This window comes from Lagenorhynchus albirostris, chromosome 9 (assembly GCF_949774975.1).
Source record: "Lagenorhynchus albirostris chromosome 9, mLagAlb1.1, whole genome shotgun sequence".
NCBI classification, from domain to species: Eukaryota; Metazoa; Chordata; class Mammalia; order Artiodactyla; family Delphinidae; genus Lagenorhynchus; species Lagenorhynchus albirostris.
In genome coordinates this window covers 38,181,226-38,196,474 of record NC_083103.1, presented here as the reverse complement: position 1 = coordinate 38,196,474, position 15,249 = coordinate 38,181,226, and the positions used below count along the sequence as shown (strand labels likewise).

General features: G+C 49.4%; 1 protein-coding gene and 1 non-coding gene across 2 annotated transcripts in view; one reads left to right on the top strand and one right to left on the bottom strand.

Annotated features, from left to right (window-relative positions):
- The window catches only part of OTOG (otogelin), an 86,986-nt gene that overhangs the window by 10,157 nt on the left and 61,580 nt on the right, over positions 1–15,249 (top strand). The window contains exons 8-17 of the mRNA XM_060157768.1: positions 576–781; positions 1,839–1,969; positions 2,232–2,338; positions 2,754–2,863; positions 3,269–3,397; positions 4,245–4,353; positions 4,642–4,688; positions 5,147–5,292; positions 13,309–13,441; positions 14,325–14,502. Coding sequence (XP_060013751.1) covers positions 576–781; positions 1,839–1,969; positions 2,232–2,338; positions 2,754–2,863; positions 3,269–3,397; positions 4,245–4,353; positions 4,642–4,688; positions 5,147–5,292; positions 13,309–13,441; positions 14,325–14,502 — 1,296 coding nt within the window. The remainder of the gene's footprint in view (positions 1–575; positions 782–1,838; positions 1,970–2,231; positions 2,339–2,753; positions 2,864–3,268; positions 3,398–4,244; positions 4,354–4,641; positions 4,689–5,146; positions 5,293–13,308; positions 13,442–14,324; positions 14,503–15,249) is intronic.
- Positions 237–309, bottom strand: TRNAW-CCA (transfer RNA tryptophan (anticodon CCA)). Its single transcript has one exon. It is a non-coding gene; the product is annotated as a tRNA-Trp (tRNA).

Sequence of the window (15,249 nt, the reverse complement as noted above, 5' to 3'; positions counted from 1 at the left end):
TGAAGCACTGTCAATAAAAGATACATCAATAATTTTGGTATAAAAAGCCACCACTATTAGTGCTCAGAATCCCATGATTGCCCTCACTGTGATTCCAGATAGCAAGGGAAATTGCAATTTTATTTTATTTAAAAAAATATTTATATTTATTTATTTTGGCTCCACTGGATCTTAGTTGCGGCATGCAGGATCTTCGTTGCGGCATGTTTTAGTTGCAGCATGCATGTGGGATCTAGTTCCCTGACCAGGGATCGAACCTGGGTCCCCTGCATTGGGAGCATGGAGTCTTACCCACTGGACCACCAGGGAAGTCCCAGAAGATTGCAATTTTAAAAAGCAACTTTAAAACTCTGAAAACAAAAGAACCCCTTTCTGATGGTGGACTTCCAGGCACCCAAGAAGTCAGGGGCAGGGAAGATAAGGACCTCAAACCCTGTGGTACCAGTGGCTGTGGGGTGAGGCAGGTCCTGTGTACGTGGTGGGTCCTTCAGGTGGGGGATGGTGGGTCCTCTGGTGAAGGGACTGGGCTCGTGGAGGTGGTGCGGATGCCCTGAAGCTCTGGCTTTGCCCTGCAGGGTCCAGCTGCCCCATGTGATGGGGAGCATGCGCCTGCAGCGGCTTGCTGGCTATATCCTCGTGCGGCATCAGTCGGCCTTCACGCTGGCCTGGGATGGCACCTCGGCTGTCTACATTAAAATGAGCCCAGAGCTCCTGGGCTGGACCCATGGGCTGTGTGGGAACAACAACGCCGACCCCCAGGACGACCTGGTGACCAGCTATGGTGAGGTGCAGGGCAGGTGGCCTCCAAGGGATTTTGGTAGGGATGGAGGATAGGTCAGGCTGGAAGGGGTGGAAACGGACTTGAGACCGAACCCTGGGGTCATGGCACTAAAGACCCATTGGAGGCCAGGGGCCCCTTCCAAGTATGTGGCCTCAGGCATCTTCTAACCTCTCTGGACCTCAGTTTCCTCATCTGTAAAACAGCCATGATGAGAATGTCTACTAGGGTTGTGTGAGGCTCTAATGGACACTTTGCTAGGTGGCACTGACCCTGCAAGGTGAGTGGGGGCTGGAGGGGGCTGGGGTGACAGCAGGGCACAGAGGGCTAGAGGGAGCCCGGAAGAGAAAGGCTCCAGCAGGAGTGGCAAGAAGTTAAAGTGGGGCTTCCCTGGTGGCGCAGTGGTTGAGAGTCCGCCTGCCGATGCAGGGGACACCGGTTTGTGCCCCGGTCCGGGAGGATCCCACATGCCGCGGGGTGGCTGGGCCCATGAGCCATGGCCGCTAAGCCTGCGCGTCCGGAGCCTGTGCTCCGCAATGGGAGAGGCCACAACAGTGAGAGGCCCGCGTACCGAAAAAAAAAAAAAAAGAAGTTAAAGTGAAGGGTTCAGGCCACATCATGGTGACTCTGACCAGGAGGGAAGTGACACCTTTGAGCAGCCACGACACACTGAACACTTTACCCACATGGTCTCATATAGTCCTTGCAGTCAGTTCACAAGGGGACCCTTTGCCCTGTTTCACATGTGGGGAAACTCGGGCTCAGAGCGGTACGGAGCTTGTTCAGGCTCACACGTTCATTCTCTTTCGATTGCATGGTGTTGCTTTCCAGAGTTTAGAGCAGCAGGGATCTACTCCAGGGAACTCACAGGGTCTTGAGCATTCTTGACTATTCTTACCACACGGATTTTTCAGGAGAACGGCTCCGTAGGGAAATGCAGGTTGGAATGGGAGCTCGAGGCTGGGTCCTACAACTCCTTGCCTTCCTCTTGGCATCTCTTGGGCTCCATCTGCCTCCCCTCGGGCTCCCCACCTGTGGTCATGCTGGTTCTCCCCTACAGGGAAGCGGACGGAAGATGTGGCTGAATTTGTGCACAGCTGGCAGGAGCGGGCCCCCAACCAGCCCCCAGGGCCCACGACCTCCTCCCTGCCTCGCCCTCCGTGCCTGCAGCAGAGCCAGGGAACCATGCAGGTCTGGATCCTGGGGACAGCCCCCCGCTCCAGCCTCTACCCCCACCCTAGTGTCTGGCTTGGGTTGGTTTCCTTCTGCTTCTTGGGAAGTCATTGGCTGCAGGGACCCAGGGTTGTTGGTGCCCATGCCCCTTCTGTCTGCTCTCTACCCGGCCCTTTCTCTCCCTCGGGCTCAAGTTGGGGTGCTGTATGGGACTGGCAAAGTCAGAGGGCTTTACCTGGCCCTGCCAGCCCCCAGCTCTGGCTCCTGGCCCTTGCCCCAGGGTGTGTATGACCGCTGTGAGGCACTGCTGCGGCCCCCCTTTGATGCCTGCCATGCCTATGTCAGCCCTCTGCCCTTCACGGCCAGCTGTACCAGCGATCTCTGCCAGTGAGTGGGGAGCCGGGGGGGCGGGCGGTATTGGGTTGAAGGGAGACCTCTCCCAGTCTGGGGTGGGAGTTCATCACGTGGGCCACTGAGCTTGATGATCCCAGACCCTAACAGATATGCTTCCCAAAGCTCTGATACTCTTATCTGCATAGGACAGACCTTCCCCATTCAGCTGAGGCCCAGAAATGGGGCCTGACCCGCTCAGGGTCACGTAAGTCAGGGGCAATGTTGAGACTAGAGCCCAGGTTTCCTGCCTCCAGCCTAGGGTCTGTATACCTAGCTGCCTTCCCTGGCTCCCTTTCCCAGCTGCGTGGCGAGGAAGGGTGCCCTGAGCCCTGGCGGTCTCTATCGGGTGCTGGCGGGCTGGCTACAGGGTGGATCTCACTCCAGTGTGACCCTCGGTTTCCCTGCACAGATCAGCGGGTGATGAAGCCACCTGGTGCCGGGCGCTGGCAGAGTATGCCCGGGCATGTGCCCAGGCAGGTCAGCCCCTGCAGGGGTGGAGGAACCAGCTCCGGCCATGCGGTAGGTGCAGCCTGGTGGTGGGCAGGGAGGGATTCCAACAAGTTCTGTCCTGGGGCTGTGGGTGGCATTCCCAGGCCTCAGCTCAATGTCCTGTCCTGCTGAGAACCACAGTTATCAGAGCATTAAGCCCTAAGGTTGCATCTGCATGTGATAGATGGGAAAACTGAGGCTCAAAGACGGAGGGACTGGCCTGGGGCCACCGAGTGAGATGAGGGTGGCTCTCAGCATCTCCCAGGCTCTCACTAATTTCCTGGTCACCTGGTGCTCCCACTGGGACTAGGGGAATCAGGAAAATCAAAGCCTTCCCACCCCCCACTCCAGGGCTTGGGGTGGGTCCTGGGTGGGTCCTGGCAGAGCTGGGGCCAGAAGGGAGCTGTCAGGCCATACTGCTCCCTTCCTTGCAAGCGGTGCACTGCAAGGAGAAGGCCTTTATCTACAACGAGTGCATCGCCTGCTGCCCCGCCTCCTGCCAGCCCCGGGCATCCTGCGTGGACAGCGAGATAACCTGTGTGGATGGCTGCTACTGCCCCGACGGTATGCGAGGGGTGGTGTGGGTGCCTGGCAGCCTCTTCCTGGCCTGACACGGATGGGCATGGAGCAAGGGCTCAGAGGATGCTTGTTTGCAGAATGAATGAAGGAACGAGCAATAAGTGAATAAATGAATGAATGGATGGCTTAAGGGAGGTGAGGGTAGGGACAGAACTGTGGCTCTCGAGAGGTTCATCAGGGTATTTAATTTCATTGGGACTGAGCTTTTTAAGGTGTGTAGATGAGGACAAGTCATTCAGTCATTCATTTATTCATTTATCACACATGCATTTGTTTAAACATTCATCCACATACTGTTTTCATGGTGTATACATTTGCAGCACATCTATAGTTTGCAGCTCACGTGGCTAGGCTGGGGGTTAGGATAAAAAGTATAAAGATACAGTCATTGACTTTAGGGATCAAAATCAGGTTGCTGTGATAAGACACTTACACACATGACTCTAGTCTGAGGCATAATCTGGTGAGGACCAGCTCAGCGGTTCAGACAAGAAGAGATATAGGGATTCATTTCAAGAAGAGAGACTGTCAGGGAAGGCTTCCTGGAGGAGGTGGCACCTAAGCTGGTTCTAGATGCAGTGATAGGCTTTCGAGAGATGGGGAGGAGAAGCTAGTCAGTATGCCTTTTGTTTGGGGTGGGTTGTTCTCTGAGAAAGGTCTGGAAGTGGGCTTATTTGCTCAGAGGGGATTAAACATTTATACAGGAGAAAGTTTGAAAGTGAGCTGGATGGTGAAAGAGTGTGGGTGAGGTGCTGTTTTTCACAGGCCCTGGAGAGCCATGAAAGTGTTGTGAACAAGAATGGAGGTAAGTCGGCCTTTGCTGTCACCCTAGGGCTGATCTTCGAGGATGGGGGCTGCATGGCACCAGCTGAGTGTCCCTGTGAGTTCCACGGGACCCTGTACCCGACTGGTTCTGTGGTGAAAGAAGACTGCAACACCTGGTCTGTATCCACTGTTGGGGAGAGGGGAAGGGGGAGGCGGTGACTTCTGGGACTTTCCCTCAGGGCTGCCCCTCCAGGATCTGGGAGCCTGACCACATGGGAGCGCTCACTCAGCATCTCTGAGTCAGGAGATCTCATTATATCCACTCTATGGGTGGAATCTCCATCACCCATTTTAGAGCTGGGAAAACTGAGGGCGGGGAGGAGCTCTGCGGACCCTGCAACCCTCCGACGTCTATCCTAGTCCTGGAGGGGTGAGCCCCTGCCCCCCTGGTCTCTGTGTTTCAGCACATGCACTGCGGGCAAGTGGCTGTGCAGCACATCTGTCTGCCCAGGTATGTCTGGCCCCATCTTGGACCTTACCCCCTACCAGTCCCACAGCTTTTAGGGCAAGGAAGCGCTGGGGGCCAGGCCTGCTGCTGGCGTGGGGTGGTCACTCAGTTCCATTGGCTCAGCACGCCCCTCTTCATTTCCTCAGAGCTGCTTTGCCTGATTAAGGGGTTTTGCTCCACCCCTGTTAGGGAGGGTTTTTCATGGGCTCCTTCCTGAGCGTGGGGGGCCTGGACCGAGACTGGTCTCCATGCTCGGGGCCTGGTCTCCTGTCAGAGGGAGATGCTCGAGGCAGGGCTGCATCTCCCTTCAGACAGGCCTGGGCAGGGGGCGGGCAGGGCTCCAGACACTGCCCTCATACCCAAGGACAGGGTGCCGTCTTCTCTTCATGCTCAGAGCTGCAGGGCAAGGCACTCCCTGTGGGGCAGCTCCCCTGGGTTATCTGCCTTTCTCTGCCCCTCAGCCGAGTGTTCAGTGACTGGCGACATCCACTTCACGACCTTTGATGGCCGCCGCTACACGTTCCCTGCCACGTGTCAGTACATCCTCGCCAAGAGCCGCTCCTCGGGCACCTTCACAGTGACACTGCAGAATGCCCCATGTGGCCTGGTAAGGGCTGAGACCCCAGACCTGAACCAGCCAGCCACCCCTGGCTGCCGCCCCCTAGAGAGGCTGGGGATTTAGGGCAGGGCCTCAGGTCCTTCCACAGCCCGCTCATCCTGCTGTCCATTCTTTCTGGGCAGAGCCAGGGGGCAGCAGACTGGGTTCTGGCTCCAGAACGTCTGCTAGCTGAGTCACTTCCCTGTCCTGGGCCTCATTGTTTTTTATTTTTTAAATTTTATTGGAATATAGCTGATTTACAATGTTGTGTCATTTTCAGATGTACAGCATAGTGATTCAGGTATACATATATTCATTCTTTTTCAGATTCTTTTCCCATATAGGTTATTACAGAATGTTGAGTAGAGTTCCCTGTGCTGTATAGTAGGTACTTGTTGGTTATCTATTTTTTATATAATAGTGTGTGTATGTTAATCCCAAGCTCCTCATTTATCCCTCCCCGCCCCCTGCCACATTTCCCCTTTGGTAACCATAAGTTTTCAAAATCTGTGAGTCTGTTGCTGTTTTGTAAATAAGTTCATTTATATCATTTAAAAAATTAGATTCTACATATGAGTGATATCATATGATATTTGTCTTTCTCTGTCTGACTTACTTCACCTAGTATGATAATCTCTAGGTCCATCCAGTGTTGCTACAAATGGCATTATTTCGTTCTTTTTTATGGCTGAGTAATATTCCATTGTATATATGTACCACATCTTCTTTATCCATTCCTCTGTTGATGGACACTTAGGTTGCTTCCATGTCTTGGCTGTTGTGAATAGTGCTGCAATGAACATTGGGGTGCATGTATCTTTTCAAATTATGGTTTTCTCCAGGGATATGCCCAGGAGTAGGATTCCTGGATCATATGGTAGTTCTATTTTTAGTTTTTTAAAGGAAACTCCATACTGTTCTCCATAGTGGTTGTACCAATTTACATTCCCACCAACAGTGTAGGAGGGTTCCCTTTTCTCCACACCCTCTCCAGCATTTACTGTTTGTGGACTTTTTGATGATGGCCATTTTGACTGGTGTGAGGTGATACCTCATTGTAGTTTTGATTTGCATTGGTCTGATAATTAGTGATATCGAGCACCTTTTCATGTGTTTTTTTGTCCATCTGTATGTCTTCTTTGGAGAAATGTCTATTTAGATCTTCTGCCCTTTTTTTTTTTTTTTTTTTTTTTTGCGATACGCATGCCTCTCACTGCTGTGGCCTCTCCCGTTGCAGAACACAGGCTCCGGACGCGCAGGCTCAGCGGCCATGGCTCACGGGCCTAGCCGCTCCGCGGCATGTGGGATCTTCCCAGACGGGGGCATGAACCCGTGTCCCCTGCATCAGCAGGCGGACTCCCAACCACTGCGCAACCAGGGAAGCCCTGCCCATTTTTTGATTGGGTTTTTTTTTTTTGACAGAGAGCTGCATGAGCTGTTTATATATTTTGGAGATTAATCCCTTGTCAGTTGCTTCATTTGCAAATATATTCTCCCATTCTGTGGGTTGTCTTTTCACTTTGTTTATGGTTTCCTTTGCTGTGCAAAAGCTTTTAAGTTTAATTAGGTCCCATTTGTTTATTTTTGTTTTTATTTTCATTACTCCAGAAGGTGGGTCAAAAAATATATTGCTGAAATTTATGTCAAAGAGTGTTCTGCCTACGTTTTCCTCTAAGAGTTTTATAGTGTCCACCGTACCATACTGTTTTGATTACTGGAACTTTGTAGTATACTCTGAAGTCAGGGAGCCTGATTCCTCCAGCTCTGTTTTTCTTTTTTAAAATTAATTAATTTTTGGCTGTATTGGGTCTTCATTGATGCACATGGGCTTTCTCTAGTTGTGGCGAGTGGGGGCTACTCTTTGTTGTGGTGCGCAGGCTTCTCATTGCAGTGGCTTCTCTTGTTGTGAAGCATGGGCTCTGGGCACGCGGGCTTCAGTAGTTGTGGCACACAGGCTCAGCAGTTGTGGCACATGGGCTTAGTTGCTCCATGGTATATGGGATCTTCCTGGAGCAGGGCTCGAAACCGTGTCCCCTGCATTGGCAGGAGGATTCTTAACCACTGCACCACCAGTGAAATCCCTAGCTCCATTTTTCTTTCTCAGGATTGCTTTGGCTATTTGGGTTCTTTTGCATTTCCATACAAATTTAAAATTTTTTGTTCTAGTTCTGTGAAAAATGCCATTGGTAATTTGATATGGATTGCATTGAATCTGTAGATTGCCTTGGGTAGTATAGTCATTTTGACAGTATTGATTCTTCCAATCCAAGAACATGGTATATCTTTCCATCTGTTTGTGTCATCTTTGATTTCTTTCATCAGCATCTTATAGCTTTTAGAATACAGGTCTTTTGTCTCCTTAGGTAGGTTTATTCCTAGGTATTTTATTCTTTTTGATGCGATGGTAAAAAAAAATCTCTAAAATTGGTCTAATTCAACTTAATCTCTGCTTCCTTGGATTGTACCTTCAGCATCTCTATTCATTTATTCATTCGTTCATTCAGCATATACTGAACATTTATGTCTTCCAGAAGCTGTGTTGAGTCTTTGGGACTGGGATGAATTAGACCTGGCTTTGCCCTCCTGGACCTTACAGTTTGGTGCATGAGGCAGACAAGTGACCCCCATAACCTACTATGTTACAGGAGCTGTGACAACATGAGCAGTACAGAGTAGATCTGCATGTAGGAACTTTTCCGTGTTATTGTTTCACCCAGATGCCAGGTGGGAGGAGGAGGTGGATCAGGAAAGGCTTCCTAGAGGAGGTGAGCCCTGAGCTGTGTCAACCACTTGTGAACATAACTGAGCAAAAGGCCAACCTACAGGTCTGGGGTAGATGTGAGCTTGTTTGTCTCTCAGTAGTGACTGTACTGTCCCTGAGCTGACCGTGCTAGCCAACCTCACCAGTCCTGGTCTGGGTGGCACTGAAGCCCCTCCTGGCATAGAGGAGCAGGGGCTCACACCCCTAGCCAGCGGGGCCACCCCCAGTCCCTCCTCCCTGCTGGCTTCTGCAGCCCCAGCACTGAGGCCCTGAGTGTGAGCAGACATCAGCTGGACATGCCCCTCGCTGGCCCTGGGGACCCATGCTGGGCTGTGGACTAGGTGGAGGGCTGGGCTTTCTCCCTCTTTAGGCTTCAGTGGCCCCCACCCCTTTCTCTGCCAGAGAATGGCCTGGCCCTGACCTTGGCTGCTATCTGAGTCAAGAGAATACTTGTCCTCAAAAGTTGGGTCACTCTCATCACATCCTGAGGGTGGCAAAAGGCAAGGCAGACAGACACAGCCCAGCTGGGCTCCTTCCCACTTATGGAGGTCTGGCGTCTTAGAATACCTGAGGGCTGTGGGACCTCGGGGGGTCCCTTACTCAGCCCTCTCTCTAACGTGTCCCTGACTGGCTGGCCAGCCTCAGCCTGAGGTAACCTGCTTCAGTGCTGGATGGCGCCTCTTGATAGCACGTTCTTTTTACCCGGAGCCGGGTCTCCCCCTTGTGACGTCATCCATGCTGATGAACTGATGGAGGGCCAGCTTTGGGCCAGTCCTGGGCTGGGCACGGTGAGGGTTACACAGATGAATCTGACCTGGTCTTACCTGCCAGGAGCTCACAGCCTGATGTGGGAGGTCCATCACGTCCTCAGGTCGGTTTGCTTCAGTACGAGATACAACACCATCAGTGCTGTAAGAGGGGAGTTCTGTGAAGGAAGAAATACCCCTGTGGGGTAGAAGAAAGGAAGAGGGAAAGCCTCATGGCAGAGGTGGCATTTGAGCTGAGTGACCTAAGAAGTGGGCCTGGAAAGAGAAACAGAAATAAAATATGTATATTTGAGGATGGGGAGGAAGGGCAATCCAGGAGGATTAGAGTACATGAGAAAGGCAGTGAGGTTGGAATGTTCTAGAATGCATTAACACAGAAGCAGAAGGACTTGGCAACTGGCTGACTGTGGCTGGTAAAGTTAGGGGGGATGTGGGAGAGAAGCAGGAAAAGTCAAAGAGGAAGCTGTGACTTCAGTCTGGGTGAACAGAATGGGGTGGGGTGAGGACAGTAACTGAGAGGATGATGAAAACTACTGGCACAGCGCTAGGAACTTCAATCACTTTTGCATACAGCATCTAGTTTAAGGCTCAAAATACCCCCACTTGGTCGTTATTATTATTCTCCCTATTTTCAATATGATGAGACAAGCTTACAGAGGCTTGGGGCATTTCTGACAACCCACAGCCAGCAGGAGGAAGAGCTGAGCCCGATCCAAGGCTGGGTGTTGTCCAGAAAGCCTGTCACAACCTATTATTAACATCTTACGTTAATTACAAATAATGAGCCAGTATGGATACATCAGTAACTAAAGCCATACCTTTTTCAGATTTCCTTAGTTTTTCACCTAATGTCATTTTTCTGTTCTAGGATACTACATTACATTTAGTCATCACATCTCCTTAGGCTCTTCTTGGCTGTTATAGTTTCTCACACTTCATTTTTGATGACCTTGAAAGTTTTGAGGAATACTGGTCACTTACTTTGTAGAATACCCCTCTTTTGGAATTTGTATGATGTTTTTCTCATGGTTAGAGTGGGGTTGTGGGTTTTGGGGAGGAGGATCGGAGGTAAGGTGTCCTTTTCATCACATCTTACCAAGGGTACACACTATCAACGTGGTTTATTATTGTTGATATGGACCTTGATCCAGCTGAGGTAGTGTTTGCCACCGAGAAGTTACTCTTTTTTCCCCCTTTCCATACTGTTCTTCTCTTTGGAAGAAAAGTCGTTATGTTCAGCCCACACTTGAAGAATGGGGAGTTATGCTCCCCTCCTTGAAGGCACAGAATTTACGCAAGTTTTTCTGCAGATTCGTTTTTTTCTCCCTGATATATTTATTCAGTCATTTATATCAGCATGCGCTCGTGGATATTTATTTTATTTTATTTTATTTTATTTATTTATTTATTTGCGGTACGCGGGCCTCTCACTGTTGTGGCCTCTCCCGTTGCGGAGCACAGGCTCCGGACGCGCAGGCTCAGCGGCCATGGCTCACGGGCCCAGCCGCTCCGCGGCATGTGGGATCTTCCCGGACCGGGGCACGAACCCGTGTCCCCTGCATCGGCAGGCGGACTCTCAGCCACTGCGCCACCAGGGAAGCCCTCATGGATACTTATTTTATAATTTGGTTTATAATCCAATACTTTTTAATTTTGTTACTCAGATTGTTCAGCTTTGGCCATTGGGCAGTCTTTCACGTGGCTCCTGTGTCCCTTTGACACACCTCCATCACTGTGTGTGTGTGTATGTACTTCCTTAACCTTTCGGCCCTACAACATGTACCAGGCTCATCTCGTATATTTCCTGTCCCAGTCCTAGAATCAGCCATTTCTGCAAAAATATTACCAGGCTTTCTTTGTTCCTTTTATTAGAGAATGGTGTCAGAAACCAAGACCTGGGCACGCACTAGGTATGCTCATTGCTACTGGGGTATCATTTCTTTTAGGCCATTTCAGCTGACAGAGAAAGGAAATATATGAATAACCCATGCATATCCTTGTCTAACCAACATATATACACATATCGATAAATATTTCTATAAATAACCATATGATGTGTGCTAGTCAGGAGTTCATACTCATGTTCCAACTCTAAGGTACTGCCATATGGATCATTCTAGCCTCCTCCCCTCGCTTATCTCTAAACACCCACTCCAACAGTCAGAAACCTGGCTTCCATTATTCACCTATTCATTTACCTAACTGTTCAATTCCAGTATACATGTAGAAGAGCATCAGAATTATTATCCTGTATCTCCATGGGAAATAACTTTATCAAGTAGAGTACAGTGCTTAGGCACAATTCCTTTTGCTCTTAGTCTTACAAACTCCATTTATTTCCAAAGTAACTTAGGTCAACAGCTTTCCCCAAGACCCCTTTAGTGAGGTTGCTTCATATATTTGTGATATATTAGATGCTTCTGTCACAGTCTGCATTCCATTCTGGGATCCCCTGACCTCCTACATGATTTTTTTAGATTGCACACATTAGCGTTCACTCTTTATGCTGTAAAGTTCTGTGGCTTTGACAAATGCAACCCCAAAGTATTTCATGCACTTTTCTTATATGTATCCAATAGGGAGGACCAACCACATGTTGTATCTCTATTTTGCAGAGGAGAGAACAGAGGTTTGTAGAAGTTAAGTGTGTTCTTTAGGGTCTTATGGTTTTCAGTGACATCAGGATTTGAACCTAAGACTGACTAAAGGTGCAGGCTTTCTTCCTGCACCAGTGACATGTCCAGGGGGCACCAGAGGATAAGTGAGTTTGACAAAGAAGGTGATGTTTTAGGCACGATGATTTTGAGCTGTTTCAGGGATTGTCCCCTTGGGCAGAAACTTAAAAGAAAGGTCATAACTGGTTGGACAATGTCTTTCTGAAAAATTTCAAGCTCTGATCAGTTCATTTCAGTGCTCGATTGTATTACTTTCCTGTTACACTTTCTCTGGCTGTCTTTGAACTTAGGATAAAGTCCAAAAATATTACAAAGCTCTGCCTAAGCTGGCCCCTGCCTACCTCGTTGTTTTTTTTTTTTTTTAATGAATATGTTGAAGTCCTAACTCTTAATTAATTTATTTATTTTTGCTGTGTTGCGTCTTCGTTTCTGTGCGAGGGCTTTCTCTAGTTGTGGCCAGCGGGGACCACTCTTCATCGCGGTGCGTGGGCCTCTTACTATCGCGGCCTCTCTTGTTGCGGAGCACAGGCTCCAGACGCGCAGGCTCAGTAGTTGTGGCTCACGGGCCTAGCTGCTCCGCAGCACGCGGGATCCTCCCAGACCAGGGCTCGAACCTGTGTTCCCTGCATTAGCAGGCAGATTCTCAACCACTGCGCCACCAGGGAAGCCCTCTGCCTACCTCTTGAACCTTAAACCACTTTGCCCAGTGGGCTCTGACCCCTCTGGTCTTCTTTTACATCCTTGAATACAGTAAAAGCCTTCCTGTCAGGGATTTTGTACAGGTTGTTCCTTCTGCCTAGATGTCTTCCCCATTGCCTTCCTCCGTTACCCAGCCAGCTTCTATGCATCCTTCTGATCTCAGCTCAAATGGCTCTTGAGCTTTTTTCCCATGCCTCAGTTTTCTGATCTGCATAATGGAGTAGTTAGTAGTACTTACTGAATAGGATTGCTATGATGATTAGGTGGGTAAATATGTTTAAAAATATATCAGAATGGTACTTGAACATAACTCTAAAGTTAGCTGTTATTATTATGTTATAATAATATTGTAGTATAACTGTTATATTATTGTTACATTACTATTATCATTCCCTAGGATGACCTTTCCTATCTCTGCAGGCTAAGTCTCGTTCCCTCACTATATGCTTTCCTAGCACCCTACACCTCTTTTCAGCACTGATCAAAATAATAATTAACCAACTTTGTAATTACTTATTTAATGTCTGTATCCCACACGAATATCTATTCTTCTTGAGGGCAGGGACTATATCATTTTCATCATGTATGACTGTGTGACCATCTTCTGTGGAAGGGAGGTATGAATGGGCCCAATGTGTACTACCCATTTCAGAGACGAGAACCTGAGGCCTAGAGAATATTAGCTCATTTCCTGCCTGCTTATGAGTGGAGCGTGATACTCTGCAAGATGTGACACATAGAAAGAGCTACATAAACACCCATAAAAGGATGAAATTAAAGTCCTGGATTGCAGTCAAGTGGGGAGACCAGTGTTTCTGGGGCTGGACTCTGGGTCATCTGGGGTCCATCTCGGCTCTGTGTCATAGCCTGAGGGTTGACTATCATTTTTATTTGTATTTTCCCAGTTCTGCCACTAACCTTCTCCAGTCTGTGCCTCTGCCTTACCATTCCCCAGATGAAAGCATTTGGTTAGAGGACCCCTAATGTCCTTTGGGCCTCTGTCACTGTGGGGAGGCTTCCCCTAGCCTCAGACTGTGCTGAAATCCCTGCCTTTGGAGGGCTCTGTTGGGACCAGCAGGTAAGACAGACTAACTCTGCCCCTTTGGCCTTCCTTTCTCTCTAGAACCAGGATGGAGTCTGTGTCCAGTCAGTGTCAGTGATTCTGCATCAGGACCCTCGGAGGCAGGTGACCCTGACCCAAGCAGGGGATGTCCTTCTGTTTGACCAGTACAAGGTCACCCCACCCTACACAGACGGTACGGCCTTGGTGGATGAGAGCTAGCTGAAAGGTGGTGGCCCAGGCTCTTCTGGCCAAAGGCACTGCCACACGGGCAACAGCTCACATTCTAATACTGGGTGAATCAGGCCAGGGGGACACCTTGGTCCCAGGAACATGGACTCTGGACTTATAAAATTGTCTTTGTCCCCATCCCAACATGACAGTGGGCTTCATGGCAGTATGATGGCTTCTCCTAACATTAGGATATTAATGGAGCTGTCTTCCATCCCTACTCTCACTATCTATTAATTATTATCCTTTCTGATTTCACAAGGTATTTGTGACAGCTCGTAGGAAGCACATCTAACAAAAATGGCAAAACTATTAAGAAATAAAACGGCACCAGAAAAAAATTAAAAAAGAAAAAAGGATAAGGGCTCAAGATTGAGAAGAGGGGAGATGCAAGAGTGTAAAGAGCCCTGCCCCCCGAAAAAAAGGCAAGCCACAAAATGTGTAAAATTCACTACAACTGAATCTAAAACTTAAAATTGCTACAATTGAATCAGAAATCATATTGTGAGCTTCCTGGTAGTCACTGTGGGAAAAAAAAAAGGGTAGTTAACCGAATTCTCCTTTGCTAGAAAAGGAAACACACGACTTAGGGAGGCAAAGCTTTAATTGGCACTCGATGCTAGAAGAAATTTCTCAGCAGGAGCTGCCATGGTACGTTATTCCTGGGTCCTGACTTAATCATTGAATAGGATTTTCTGAAGGCTCCCCAAACCAACCCCCAGGCAGAGCCTCACTGTGTGTGAAGACTGGGCTGGGTATGGGGGTCAGCGTGGGCCATGCAGGTGGTGGCGGTGGATGGGGTGACACTGTCTGAACCTCCTACATCCCCGCTCCGGTTCTGTGCCCAGACGCCTTTGAAATCCGGAGGCTCTCGTCCGTGTTCCTGCGCGTGAGGACCAACGTGGGTGTGCGGGTGCTCTACGACCGCGAAGGACCGCGGCTGTACCTGCAGGTGGACCAGCGATGGGTAGAAGACACTGTGGGCCTCTGCGGCACCTTCAACGGCAACACGCAGGACGACTTCCTGTACGTGCCCTGACCCGGAACTGGAAGGAGAGGGGGAGGCAGGCCCCTTAAGAGTGTGTGCGGGCTGGCGCTGCCTAGGAACGTTTCTCCCGGGCTGCCGTGGGCTCTCAGTGTTCCCAACGTGCACCATTGATTATTTAGTCCTCTACATTTAAATTTGAGTATGTTTCTTTAAAGCAGTGGTTCACAGTCTTTCCTGCGCCGAAGAATCATCCCGGGAGCTTGTTAAAATGCTGATTCCTGGGTCCCACTCCTCAAGAATCTGATTTAGGGTACTGCTCGGGAATCTAATTTTTAATAAGCACCTCTGTGATTCTAGTCTGTGAGGTCTAGAGAGATACCTTGAGAAATACTGTTTTACAGTGAGGTTTTACTATGGGTGGACCTCAGACTGAGTTTGATCTGGCTCACGGTTTTGTCTGTTTTAACTGGTTGTGAACACTTTTAGATGAGTGTGAGCCCCCAGTAAACCAATGATGCCCAAACCCTTGCTTTCTATCCCACCAGGCCATTTTAACTCACGTACCTTTCCTGCCTGGTGCTTGTGGTTTGCATCCTGTGAGCCTCCCAGTATTCTGGGGAGGGCTATTTCCCATGGACTGACAGAGAGTTGAGAGAAAAGTCTATCTAGGCATGGACACAGTTGAGGAATTTGAGAGAGGACGAGAGTCTGACCTTCCAGAAGGGAGAACAAAGGGTTGATCTTGACGGCTGAAGGCTCTGGCCAGTCCTTCAAGTTACATGCGT